This window comes from Delphinapterus leucas, chromosome 15, assembly GCF_059928025.1.
Source record: "Delphinapterus leucas isolate spDelLeu-1000000601 "Yukka" chromosome 15, BTC_Dleu_Yukka2, whole genome shotgun sequence".
Taxonomy (NCBI): Eukaryota; Metazoa; Chordata; class Mammalia; order Artiodactyla; family Monodontidae; genus Delphinapterus; species Delphinapterus leucas.
Window position 1 is genome coordinate 28,586,923 of NC_143143.1, and position 12,805 is coordinate 28,599,727.

At 44.8% G+C, this 12,805-nt stretch overlaps 1 protein-coding gene across 5 annotated transcripts in view; it reads left to right on the top strand.

Moving 5' to 3' along the window:
• TXNDC11 (thioredoxin domain containing 11) overlaps positions 1-12,805 on the top strand; it is a 68,136-nt gene that overhangs the window by 51,023 nt on the left and 4,308 nt on the right. For all 5 annotated transcript variants that reach the window (XM_022552323.3, XM_089896152.1, XM_089896155.1 and 2 more), the window contains 4 exons: positions 2,494-3,286; positions 5,579-5,721; positions 6,663-6,772; positions 10,408-10,488. In XM_022552323.3, the coding sequence (XP_022408031.1) occupies positions 2,494-3,286; positions 5,579-5,721; positions 6,663-6,772; positions 10,408-10,488 (1,127 nt within the window). The remainder of the gene's footprint in view (positions 1-2,493; positions 3,287-5,578; positions 5,722-6,662; positions 6,773-10,407; positions 10,489-12,805) is intronic.

Here is a 12,805-nt window from a genome sequence, read left to right on the forward strand (position 1 = left end):
AAAATCCATGGTAAATACAGATGTCCCCTGGTATCCACAGTGGGGTTGGTTCCAGGCCCCCTGCAGATACCAAAATCCAACATACTCAAGTTCCATGTGTAAAATAGCATAGTATTTGTATATAACCTATGCACATCTTCCGTATATTTTAAATCGTCTCTAAGATTACTTATGATACCTGATGTAATATAAATGGTATGTAAATAGTTGCCTATGTGCAGCAAATTCAAGCTTTCTTTTCTGGCATTTTTCCCCCTGAATATTTTCGATCCATGGTTGTTTGAATTGCAGATACAGAACCTGAGGATATGGAGGGCTGACTGTACTTGAATTTTTGTGGGTTTTGGTGGGGGGGACTGGGGGTGGTAATCTATTATGTCTTTGAATATAAAGTAGTACCAGGATGGGGCATGAGGGCAGCTGGGCTATTTATGAATCACGCGGGCTTGACCTTTTTAGTGTAATGTGCTGTCAGAGCCTTATCCTTTAAAAAGGTCTGAGATGTTTTTGTGCGGGGGAAAGAACCAAAACACTGGTTTATCATCTGAAGTAACCATTTTTATGCCGAAGAACTATTCAAACAATCTGTTTTTCTGTACAAACGCATATGTCTTAAATTAACTCTGTCTATAAGTATCATGTGTTATAAAATTTGGGTTTTCTTTTAAATTGGAAAAGCACTTATTAAATGGTTTTCTCACACACAAACACACACACACTTTTTTTTTTTTGCGGTACACGGGCCTCTCACTGTTGTGGCCTCTCCTGTTGCGGAGCACAAGCTCCGACGCGCAGGCTCAGCGGCCATGGCTCACGGGCCCAGCCACTCCACGGCATGTGGGATCTTCCCGGACCGGGGCACGAACCCGTGTCCCCTGCATCGGCAGGCGGACTCCCAACCACTGCGCCACCAGGGAAGTCCCCCACCCACCCACACTCTTTAATGAAACAAAATCCTGAGTGACTTGACACCTTTTAACTAACCTTGGTGGGATTTAAGTTAGCACACAGTTCTATTTTAGGGAGTATAAATGCCTTTGGATTATAATGACTTGCTCATCTTTTTCATTGACCTGGGGTGGCTGTTGGGTGGTGAAAGGTACTCAGTTTGGAAATGGAAGAGCCTTGGAATGAAATGTGAAATGTGAATCTAAATGGCTAACACTGGTCTGAGCGTAAAGCGGTTCATCTCCCCGAGAAGTGGGAGCATGCACTTATCCTGAGATGCCCTTCGTTCACCAGCTGTTTATCGACCATTTGTTATGTTTCGGGCTCTGAGCTAGGCTGCAGGGATAGCAGGATAAATCAAACATGGTCCCTGCCCGTGAGGATCCTTAAGCCTGTGGGGAAGAGGGATGTCTTGACAGACAGTTGGGAGACTGTCTGGGAAGGGCTTCTGGGACTAACCCTGAAGATGTAGACTCTTCATGGGGGAGGGTGGGGGTGTTAGCTTTGTTGGAGCAGCCATCCTGGTGCAGGGTCTTGGGGAGAGTGTTGAGGTTTGTCAGATGGAGGAGGCCCCGGCCAGGCCTCTGAAGGCAAGGCATTGTGGAAGGGCCTGGCTGGTCTAAAGGTGGTGGGGTGACACCGGAAAGGCAGACTCAGGTCAGATTATGTTAGGGTTACCCTCCAGGTAATAGGGAGCCGTCGAATGTCATTTAGCAGAGGAGTCTCCTGCTTAGGGCTGTATTTTTAAAAATAAGTGTTGGCAGTGTGGAGGCTCAGTTAAGGCGGGGGAGAGAAAACGGCAGCACTCTGTGACACGTGAGGGCCTGAGTTGAGGCAGTGACTGTGAGGGTGCAAAGGGCGGCCGCTTCGTGATGCTGAAGTCAGAGCTGGCTGGATTGGAGGCTTGGGTGATGCAGAGGAGAAATTGAGGGTTAGCTGATTTTTCCAGTTTGTTGATGCCATTTTCTAGAAAGGGTGGTACAGGAGGAGGAAGGCGAGACGGTTGAGTATGGTTTGGAAGAGGCTGAATTCGTAGCCTCCTGTGAGGCATGAATTTATTTGGAAACATATGCTGTGAAATATTTGATCCACTTGTTAGGTGGATCAACAAGTGGATCAAATATTTGGGAAATTTTTAGACTTACTTAAGATGAAGAAAGAAGACATCGTCTCGAGGAGTTTTAAGGATGTAAAGGAAAGTGCACTCAACTGGGTGTTGAGATTTAAATTCTGTTCCTGGTTCTTCGATGTGTGTCGTGGCGTGAGCCACTTCACCCCATCATGGGGTAGACTGACATCTCCCTCTAAGACCCCTTCCGCCTCTGAACAGGTGGTTCAGTATTTGTTAACAGAGTGACAGGATCCGAAAAATAACCCAAACCTCTTTATTAATAGCTTTTGGTGTGACAGCTTCCTGTTTGATGCTGTGTTTCCAGCCAGGGTTCCTTCTTGTGAATCAGACAAGATGCTTTCCAGGTCTAAGAGCCACGGGGTCTGTCCCTCAGTCACCCCCACACCTCTCATGAGCTCCGCCCTGTGTTTCAGATCACCGAAGTGGCCTTGGAGTACAACAACTGTCACGGGGACCAGGTGGTGGAGCGGCTCCTTCAGCACCTGCGGCGAGTGGACGCCCCGGTGTTCAAGTCTCTGGCGCCTGAGCCCCCGGCCCAGCTGCCGGACCCGCCGCTGATAACGGAGTCTCCCTGCTGCAACACCGTGGTGCTGCCCCAGTGGCACTCCATCTCCAGGACCCACAACGTGTGTGAACTGTGTGTCAACCAGACGGCCGGCGGCCTCAGGCCAAGCTCGGTCGGCATGCCCCAGTGCAGCTTTTTTGAGATGGCAGCAGCTCTGGATTCTTTCTACCTCAAGGAGCAGACCTTTTATCATGTGGCATCAGACAGCATAGAATGCAGGAATTTTCTAAGTTTCTATAGCCCTTTCAGCTACTACACTGCATGTTGCAGGACCATAAACAGGGGCGTGACAGGCTTCATTGATTCTGAACAAGATGTCTTTGAAACCCCGACCATTGCATTTTCTTCCCTTGAGAAGAAATGTGAGATTGATACCCCAAGCTCCGTTCCTCACATTGAGGAGAACAGGTATCTCTTTCCTGAACTGGACGTGGATAACACAAGCTTCATAGGCCTGAGCTGCAGAACCAACAAGACCCTGAACATCTACCTTTTGGATTCCAATTTATTTTGGTTGTATGCAGAGAGGCTGGGTGCTCCGAGCACTGCTCGGGTGAAAGGATTTGCTGCAATTGTTGACGTGAAAGAAGAGTCTCATTATGTCTTGGATCCAAAACAAGCTCTTATGAAGTTCACCCTAGGTACTGTGGGCAGTTTCCTTCCCCAAACCTAATGCTTTGCTTAACTTAACATAGGTAACTTTTATTTAGGGATCTCATTACGGTTGGCTCTTAGCGCATTTGAAATCTTTAGACTGTAGCTGGTCATAATTTTAAAAGAAGCTAATTTTGTATATTAAATGGAACAGAAACTTCCTAACTCCAAATTTTGGATAAGTTTTTCACTTAGCCCTTGGGGGCTAAGAGTCCAGCGTTCCTGATCGACAGCGCCTGCCGCATTTCCATGGTGGCATGAGCTGCGACCGGGGGGAACCTGGCCTCTGTGACAGACAGGGTGGTGGAGAGCGGGTTGGGTGGTAACTCCCCAGGGGCTGATGAACGTGAGCCCCAACAGTGGCTTCATTCGAAAGGTACTTAAACAGAAAGCAGTGAAATGATAGAACCACCTGGCCCCCCTTTTTGTCTCACAGGTTTAACTGTCTAGGCATCAAGGCCACCAGACCTAGTTTGTTCTGCTGCTCTTTTATAACAAGTTGAGAAACGCTGCTCTGACCTTGGGTGCCTAGATTGTAACAAACAAGTGTCAAGTGCAATAAGTGTCAGGTTGCAAACCAGCAAAACCCACTTTTTTGGGGGGGGGCGGTGGCGGGTAAGTCCCCATTATGGGAGTACATCCTAGAGCTTGCCCTTAGGCTTGGCAGCAGCAGTGAACTAACCGATGCTGTCCTTTTCCCAGGGCTTTGCTGCCATCCTTGATGTGCACACAAGGAAGTGAGAATTCAAAAGCCGTGTTAGTTCAGCCTCGTTGGAAACATGGGGGAAAGTTAGCATTTGCCAAATGGAGACAGGAGGAATTTGGTGGGGAGGGAAACCTTTTATTTTCAAGTTTTGGAGAGTATGAAAGCAAGAGTAAACTCAAAGCCCCTAAATGATAGTCATTTTAGCTGCCGTCCTTTAAGTCCAGGTGAAGCTCGTTTCTTACATTAGACACGTTAAAAGGCTTATGTTAATAAAAGGCTTTATGTTATAAACACGAAGCCTCCTGAGTGCTTAGAGGAACCCTGTGACCAGTCACTTTAGGAAGTGTGTACTCTTTTGATACTACAAATTGCTCCTAATTCATGTTTCCTAGTTACATTTTACTGTACTGAGTTTTCTGAAAATGAAATAAGCCTGTATTTTTAAAGTAAGTGTTTATTGGATTTTCCTGCATTCTGTTCTAATACTCAAGCATTCAGTGAGCTAGCTCGTGATGTGTGCATCCTGAATTTAATGGTAATCTGAAAGAAGCCTTCTTCCGATTTCTTTTCATCTTCTCTTATCTCCTCTGAAACATCTAGCTCCGTTGTTCTTTGTGCTGTGGTTGGTGACAAAATTTGTCAGGGTCCTCGTCCAAAAACATTCACTGTGCCTCATTGTTGTTTTGGAGAGTTGACTCAAGTCAGCTGTCTCTGGGTCAGTTTCAGAATTTAGGCTTCATTCAGATTAGTAAATAATTCTTGGTTTTATGTTTCAAAAACATAGCCAACTAAGTATCAGTCAGATGTTGATGACGGATTCTCTTCACAAGACCTTCCTCCTGTCCTCTGCCCTCCACGGAATATATCATTGTTCACTAGGGCCTCGCAATGGAGAGAAAAAAGAAGAAAAAAAGAAGTGAAACTCAGATTAGTGCTGCTTCAGATGATACAAAGGAATCTGAAGATAGTAGAGTTGGTGGGGAGGGTAAAACTGTTGGTTCAGGTTAGGGTTTGGGATTATTTATGGGTTTTATTTATGTGTTTTTCCACTAAATATAATTGAGTTTATTTTTCTTAACCTTTTAAGAAAGAAACTTGAAGGACTTTAATAAAGGAAACAAAAACCATAGCTCCTTATCCTTAAATTAATGAGTATTTAAACACCTTCCCTATTACAGTAGCTTGTGCAATTACTGCATCGGTAGTTATGCTTAAAGGTCTTGGTATAGTTGAGATCTCCATGGTGGCGTGTTGATGACTTATACAGTCTCAGGTGTCCATTTGTGGACCAGTGTTGTTTTTAAAAGGAGCATCGAATTCCTAGTCCCTGCATAGTATAACACGGAACACCGAGTGGTGCTTTGTTAGCTAAAGTGCTGTCTGCTGAGTTACTACTGCCAAAGCTACCCCCTGTCCCCCCGGGTGGCTTCGTTCAGGGTTTTGCCTGTAGGTGAAGTGTTAAAAATGTGGGCCTGCGAAGCCAGCCCAATTTTTTAGATGTGGAGTTTAAAGTAGGCCAGCTACTCTCCTTGTACTGAGAGAAGAACTGATCTCATTTTCTCCTTATTTTCAGAGTCTTTCATTCAAAACTTCAGCGTTCTCTACAGTCCCTTGAAAAGGCATCTTATTGGAAGTGACTCTTCACAGTTCCCATCTCAGCGTTTAATCACTGAAGTGACAACTGATACCTTTTGGGAAGTAGTCCTTCAAAAACAGGTATAGAATCATGAGCGAGGCAAAAATCAAGCCATCTGTCCCTATTATAATAATTTCCAAAGCTGCAGTCATCGGGGTGAGCAGTTGGGTTTTTTTTGTTTGCTTGTTTTTTAAATTAATTAATTAATTAATTTTTGGCTGTGTTGGGTCTTCGTTGCTGCGCATGGGCTTTCTTTAGTTGTGGCGAGCAGGGGCTACTCTTCATTGCGGTGCGCGGGCTTCTCATTGCGGTGGCTTCTCTTGTTGTGGAACACAGGCTTTAGGCACGCAGGCTTCATTCAGTAGCTGTGGCTTGTGGGCTTACCTGCTGCGCGGTATGTGGGATCTTCCCAGACCAGGGCTTAAACCCGTGTTCCCTGCATTGGCAGGCGGATTCTTAACCACTGCGCCACCAGGGGGTGGTTTGTTTTGATGTACAAAAGATTGACCACATGACAGTCTTACTGCAGAACATGTGAATTACATGGTGGTTTTGTGATTGTAAAACGTCCTTAAGAAAGCACATAGGGCTTCCCTGGTGGCGCAGTGGTTAAGAATCTGCCTGCCAATGCAGGGGACACAGGTTCGAGCCCTTGTCTGGGAAGATCCCACATGCCACGGAGCAACTGAGCCCGCATGCCACAACTACTGAAACCCGGGCGCCTAGAGCCCGTGCTCCGCAACAAGAGAAGCCACCGCAATGAGAAGCTCACGCACTGCATCGAAGAGTAGCCTCTGCTCGCCGAAACTAGAGAAAGCCCGCGTGCAGCAACGAAGACCCAATGCATCCAAAAACATAAATAAATAAATTTATTTTTTTAAAAATCACATAATTGAAAATACCTGAAGATTAAATTTTCACTGTAATTTGTGCATGAGCAACATTTATTGAATGCCTGCCCGGTTCTAAGCACAGTGAGGACCTGAGCAGCCCAGTAACAGCCGTCTTCCTCTTCCCATAGGACGTGTTGCTGCTTTATTATGCACAGTGGTGCGGCTTCTGTCCAGCCCTCAATCACATCTTTATCCAGCTAGCTCGGCTCCTGCCCGCGGATACGTTCACTGTGGCAAGGTAAGGAAGCCCGTGCTGCAGCGCTGTGTGCCTGCCTTCACTCCTCCTTACAGCTTAGCCATTATGGCCTGCAAGGGTCTGCCCATTTTCTGTTGACCTTGGGTAAGATTTGGTTGATTGTCAGCTTAAAGCTGTGAGCAAAACCTCATTGGAGCCAAAGTTTTCCTGATGAATGCTAAGTGTTTCTTCCATGATGTTGAGTGTATTTAGTCCTGATTGAGTTCATAGGAGGGTGAGTGCAGTTCTGAGGGATTAGTGCTCACCTGGTTGCTCGGATAGCCCCCCAAGTGGCCAGCTTTCTGGAATACATGGCACTGGGGCCTTGGCCCAGCAAAAGGGGGCCAGTCCCTGGTGTGCTGCCAACCAGCCCTGGGACCTGGAGCAAATCTCCCCACCAGGTCTCCTTTCCCTCCTCATTCCTAAAAGTAAGAGGCAAGATTGGCTGATACCTGCATGTTCTAGTTTTGTGATTCCTTGTACTGTATGTGTATGTGTAGCAAACAAAAAAATGTTAAACCATTGTTTTGTAAAAACAAGGCTCAAAGAGTTTTTGGATCAGGTAGTAGGCAGTCTGAGATGAAAATTATTTAGATTTAAGCTATATCTTCTCCCCACCACGCAAAAAGAAAAAAAAATCTTCAGATAGAATTTAAATATAAAAGATCAAATCATAGAAAAAAATAACAGAAGCTAGAATATTGGATTTGCTAGTTCCTTTGAGAGGTGAAAACTTGCCAAAATGAAGCAGTTGAAAAAATAATGCAAGAAAGATGCACAGATTTCACTAGAAAAATGTGCAACGAAAATAAAACTGACAAAAGGACGATAGCTGTATTTTACAGCATATATGTCTTACCTTTTGTGTATGCTGTAAGTAATGATTAGAGCCACACTTGAGGAGTTACTATGCTGCGAGATTTTTATATATACATATTATCTGACTTAATCCTTAGAGCATTCAGTGGAGCAGGTATGATTACCACTCTCTTTCTACTGAGGAGGAAACTGAGGCTCAAAAGGATTAGGCAGCTTGCCCAGAGTTATACAACCTGTAAATGAGGGAGCAGGATTCAGAATCAGGTGTTCATGCTACAGACCGTGAGAAATTAAAATGGTTTAAGAAAACTGCTGAGAGCAAAATGTGGTTTGTACATATAGTGGAATATTATTCCACCCTAAAAATTAGGAAGGAAATTCTGACACATGCTGCAACATGAGTGAACCTTGAGGATATTAATGCTGAGTGAAATGAGTCACAAAACGACAAGCACTGTATGGTTTCCCTTATATGAGGCACCAAGAGTAGTCAGATTCATAGAGACAGCAGAATGGTGGTTGCCAAGAGATGGGGGGAGGGGAGAAGGGGGAGGAGTTGTTTAATGGGGTCAGTTTCAGTTTTGCAAGATGAAAGAGCTCTGGAGATGGATGGTGGTGATGGGTGCACAGCATTATGAATGTACTTAATACCACTGCACTGTACACTTAGAAATGGCTAAGATGGTAAATGTTATGTATATATTTCACCACAATTTTAAAAAATGGGGGAGGGAGAAACAGCTGAGGACTGCCATGTGAAGAAAGGTCATGAACAGCTTTTCATGTAAGAGAAGAGAGTAAATAAACAAGTGGGGAAATTATAATCTAGTAAATGTAAATTGAAATAACAAAGTGTCATTTATACTTATTAAATTAAGGAATACTCTTAAGTGGTAGAATCTTGTGTTGATAAAATAAAATTGGCACAGTCAGATGTAGCTAACAGAATAAGTAAATTGGCATAAACTTTTTGGAAAGCATTTTAACAACATTTTAGCAAAAATGGTTATACATTTTTGATCCAGCTAATTTCACTTTGGGGAATTAAGGAAGTAGGACTTGCAGAGAAGCATGTGCTGGTCATTGCAGCATTATTTATGTCCAACAGTAGAAAAATGGTTAAGTAAATTATGGTTGGGCATTTGATGGGATTTTTACCCCTTCGTTAGGACTACGCTTTTCATACAATTAACTGAAAAGAATAGAGTATGAAATATGATTTCTGCTCTTATCAGTATGTAGGCATATACACCAAATCCTGAATGAGAATCCCAGAAAGAAGGTCCCAATCAGCACAATGGGATTCTGAGTGGATGTTTACAAATGTTTTTCTTTTAATTTTACAGTTTGGTTTTTCTTTGAAGTAAAAATCAGGAGAAAGAAACACTTGATTATAGAATAAACTGTTCAACACCATTTGTTTAAAAAATAGAAACTCTGGCCTTCCCTGGTGGCGTAGTGGTTGAGAGTCCGCCTGCCGATGCAGGGGACACGGGTTCGTGGCCCAGTCCGGGAAGATCCCACATGCTGCAGAGCAGCTGGGCCCGTGAGCCATGGCCGCTGAGCCTGCGCGTCCAGAGCCTGTGCTCCGCAACGGGAGAGGCCACAACAGTGAGAGGCCCGCATATCGCAAAAAAAATAAAATAAAATAAAATAGAAACTCTGATGTTCTAGGTAGGCTTTCACAGACAGAGAGGCAGGAGTACTGTTCTGTTAATGAAGCTATTTAAAACCATTATGATTTGGTTATGTCAGTTTTTTTTTGTTTTTTTTTTTTGCGGTACGCGGGCCTCTTACTGTTGTGGTCTCTCCCGTTGCGGAGCACAGGCTCCGGACGCACAGGCTTAGCGGCCATGGCTCATGGGCCTAGCCGCTCCGCGGCATGTGGGATCCTCCCAGACTGGGGCATGAACCCGTGTCCCCTGCATCGACAGGCGGACTCTCAACCACTGTGCCACCAGGGAAGCCATGGTTATGTCAGTTTTTTTTTAAAGTGTATTTCATCCTTTTGGACAAACTCGAGGCACTGATTTCCGCCCCTCCCCACTCTGCCCCCAATTATACTTTTCTGAAAACTCCTGTCAAGTTAATGATTCAAAACATTTCCACCTTTTTTATGCACTATTTGTGAATATTGACACCTGGCCTAGCAGCCCTGCTGCTTCGCTTCCTCCTGGGATGTTCTTTTTGCTTCAACTGAGCAGTCCCTGGGGGCAGGTGGAGAGACATTCCTGCAGGCCCAGCTTAGTGCGGACTGCAGTAGGGGCCCCCACCTAGTTCAGTGGTAATTAAGCACAGGTTGGCTCATTTAGCACAGATGTCATTTCCTGTATTAGAAAATTCATCTAAAATCTGTTAAGAAAATACAACTTTCTTGGCCTCTGTCTAGACTTAACAGAATATAGAATATAATCTTCCTTATCTTGTTTTCTTACGTTTTCAGAGGCTCAATGTGTTTTGCTCAATGATTTCCTTTTTCCAGAGCTGATCCAACGGTTAAGGTACTTGCCCAGATTTGGTCAGGTGCGTGGACTACTCCTGAGGTGTCAGCGAGGCTTTTTTGAGGGGGGATTCTACATTTACTTTCAAGACATGACATTTCCCTCAGTGAGTTAGGTGGACAGTTGCATGTCCTGGAAGTCTCGCTGCTTCTCCCACAAGCTATGCCTGCCTTATACCCAGTTGTGCACTCACCGCCAGGGGCCAGTCTTGTGTGGGCGCAGACAGTGCCCTGGGTTCTTCAATTATTTGAGAAGATCCTTTCAAGTTGGAGTTTCTTCGGCTGATCTTTTGCTTTTTCTGTTCTTTCCCTTTGCCAGGATTGATGTATCTCAGAATGATCTTCCTTGGGAATTTATGGTTGACCGTCTTCCTACTGTCTTATTTTTTCCCTGTAACAGGTAAAGCTGAATTTTTTCAATATTTGGGCAGATGGGATTCTTTTGCTGAACATGAAATGGGTTTAAGGTACTTCACAGAAGTGAAGTGTACATCATTACTTATTACTAAAGTATTTAGAATAAAATGTATTGTTCAAAAAATGTGCCACTGGTAACCAAGGGTAAAAGGGCTTTGGTGTCATGATGTCAGGTGTGGTAGTTTTTTTAAGTTTGCCACCTCCCAGAGTGTGTGTTACACAAGTATGAATGTGGCCACTGGAACTTGTTCACCTTCTTGGCCTTATGAGCACACAGTGAGTGCTGAGATTGACAGCAAAGAGCCCCAGGTTCACGTGGGGCAAAACAACAGCTTACTGTTGGGCCTCACAGGGAGTCAGGCCCGGCCTGCCCGCTTCCACATGAGTCATTTGTCATTGAGCCCTGCGGACGGCCACCTCGGCCCCCTGGTACAAGGAGGAAACAGAGGCCCTTCTACCCACTGCACCCGCATACTGGGGCTCAAGAAGCCTTCTCCCCAGGTGTGCAGACTTCTGTGAATGTCACCTGACGGGGCTGTCACCTTGATCTCTTCACATTTGTCTAAGTGGTGCTCCAAGGTGAGTGATCAGGGCAGCTTCCCTGAAAGCCCAGCGAGCAGGGATGGGCCGTTAGCAAGGGGACGTGACCTGGCAGTTAGCGAATGTGGATCCAGATGTTTTGGTAGAAGGGAAATTAACTCTTGGCCTTTTAAAGCCTGATAAACCAGATGTTCTCTTGGTACAGATTCCTGTTTGTTTTTAAAAGGATGGGCCCTCAGGGACCCAGTCACATGGCTTTGACAATATCTTTATAGGGAAAAGCATTTGCAGGATGATTTTAGTGACGTTCCCTAACTCACATGTCTTTTATTCTCTGGTGCTCGCTTTTACCGTTTATTGCAGCCACTGCCATGCTCTTCATGCTTCTCTAGGAGAGTGCTTCCTTCATGTGTACTGAATCATTTCCTTGGTTTTTCCCCCTTATCTCAAAGAATTTTTGCTGGAATACTTCCTGTGGTAGTAGGGTCTTGTCAAATCACGCACTAAAAACAGAGTGTGACTCACCCAGTTCTACTGCTGACTGTATTGTGACGAGCCTTTTTCTTTTTAAGAAGTGTCTCAGGCAGGTGCCACACGGTCCAGGAACCGTGAACAATAACACAAGTAATTTCATTGTGTGTGGGACAGAGGTGGGGCATGAAGTTTAACACACCATAATTTTCAAATTTCAATCATAGTTGGAAAAAACATTGACGTCGTAACACCCAGCACATGCCTTTGCACAAAGAGGTTCTCAGCAGCTGGAATTGTTTCGCGTTTGGGTTGAGTGCCTTTCATTCTGAGGTTGCCTGATGGAGTCAGCATAGAGATGAGCTCATTTTCCATGCCCTGCAGGAAGGTCGCTGCTACAGCTTCTTCCTAGTTCCCTTGTATTGAAAAGTCAAGAAAGTAAATACTGAATAGTAGACTGTCCAGTTCCATTCTAATGCAGAGAGCTTGGTAAACCAAAGCCTTACTGCTTTGGAATGGAATTTTTCTTATTTCCTAAAAATAAATGGTAATCAGAAGTGAAGCAAGCTCTTCATTAACTGGTCTAAAGTGAGTGTTCAGTTCACTCAGAAGGTAAAGGGCAAAAAGCTGACAGCTCACAAAAGAGGAAACGAAAAACTGATAACAAGCAGTAAGACCTTCTTCACAGGGCACATGCTTATTTTTAGTGAAAAGAATATAAAAGTATATATGCGATTTGGTAAAATATAAATTTACACATGCACTGGGTTAAAATGTGTGCAGAAGAGAAGGTGTCAAGATGTTGACGATAATTTTGGAGGAGTGAAGGTTACCAGTGGTCACAGGGGTGCCTCTTGTATGCTTTTTATATCCTTTGCAAATTGTCCTCAGTGAGCACGTCGTTTGTATTTTATGATCATGAAAGAAACCATAGGAAGGAGCTTGTCCTCTGCCACAGTGCACAGCCTGGACTACCTCTTGCTCCCAGCAGGGCCGCCTTCTTGTGCAGGGGCACCTTAGAACCACTCTTCTTCCCCCACTCTGTGTGACGTTCCAAAATGCAGGTGCTCTGGCCCGGCCCTGGGCCAGGAGATCAGAAGTGGGTGGGGGGTTCATTCTGATGTGCCCCCTGGGGAAGAACCTTCTTTAGAGGAGCAGCCCACCCTCCCTCAGTATTATAGCCCCTCTTTGGAACAGATAACTTATACCCCATTGGTCATTTTGTATTTAGCCTTTTACACACTAGAGGTGCGTACACATACTCCTGGTGAACTTAGACCAGAGTCAAA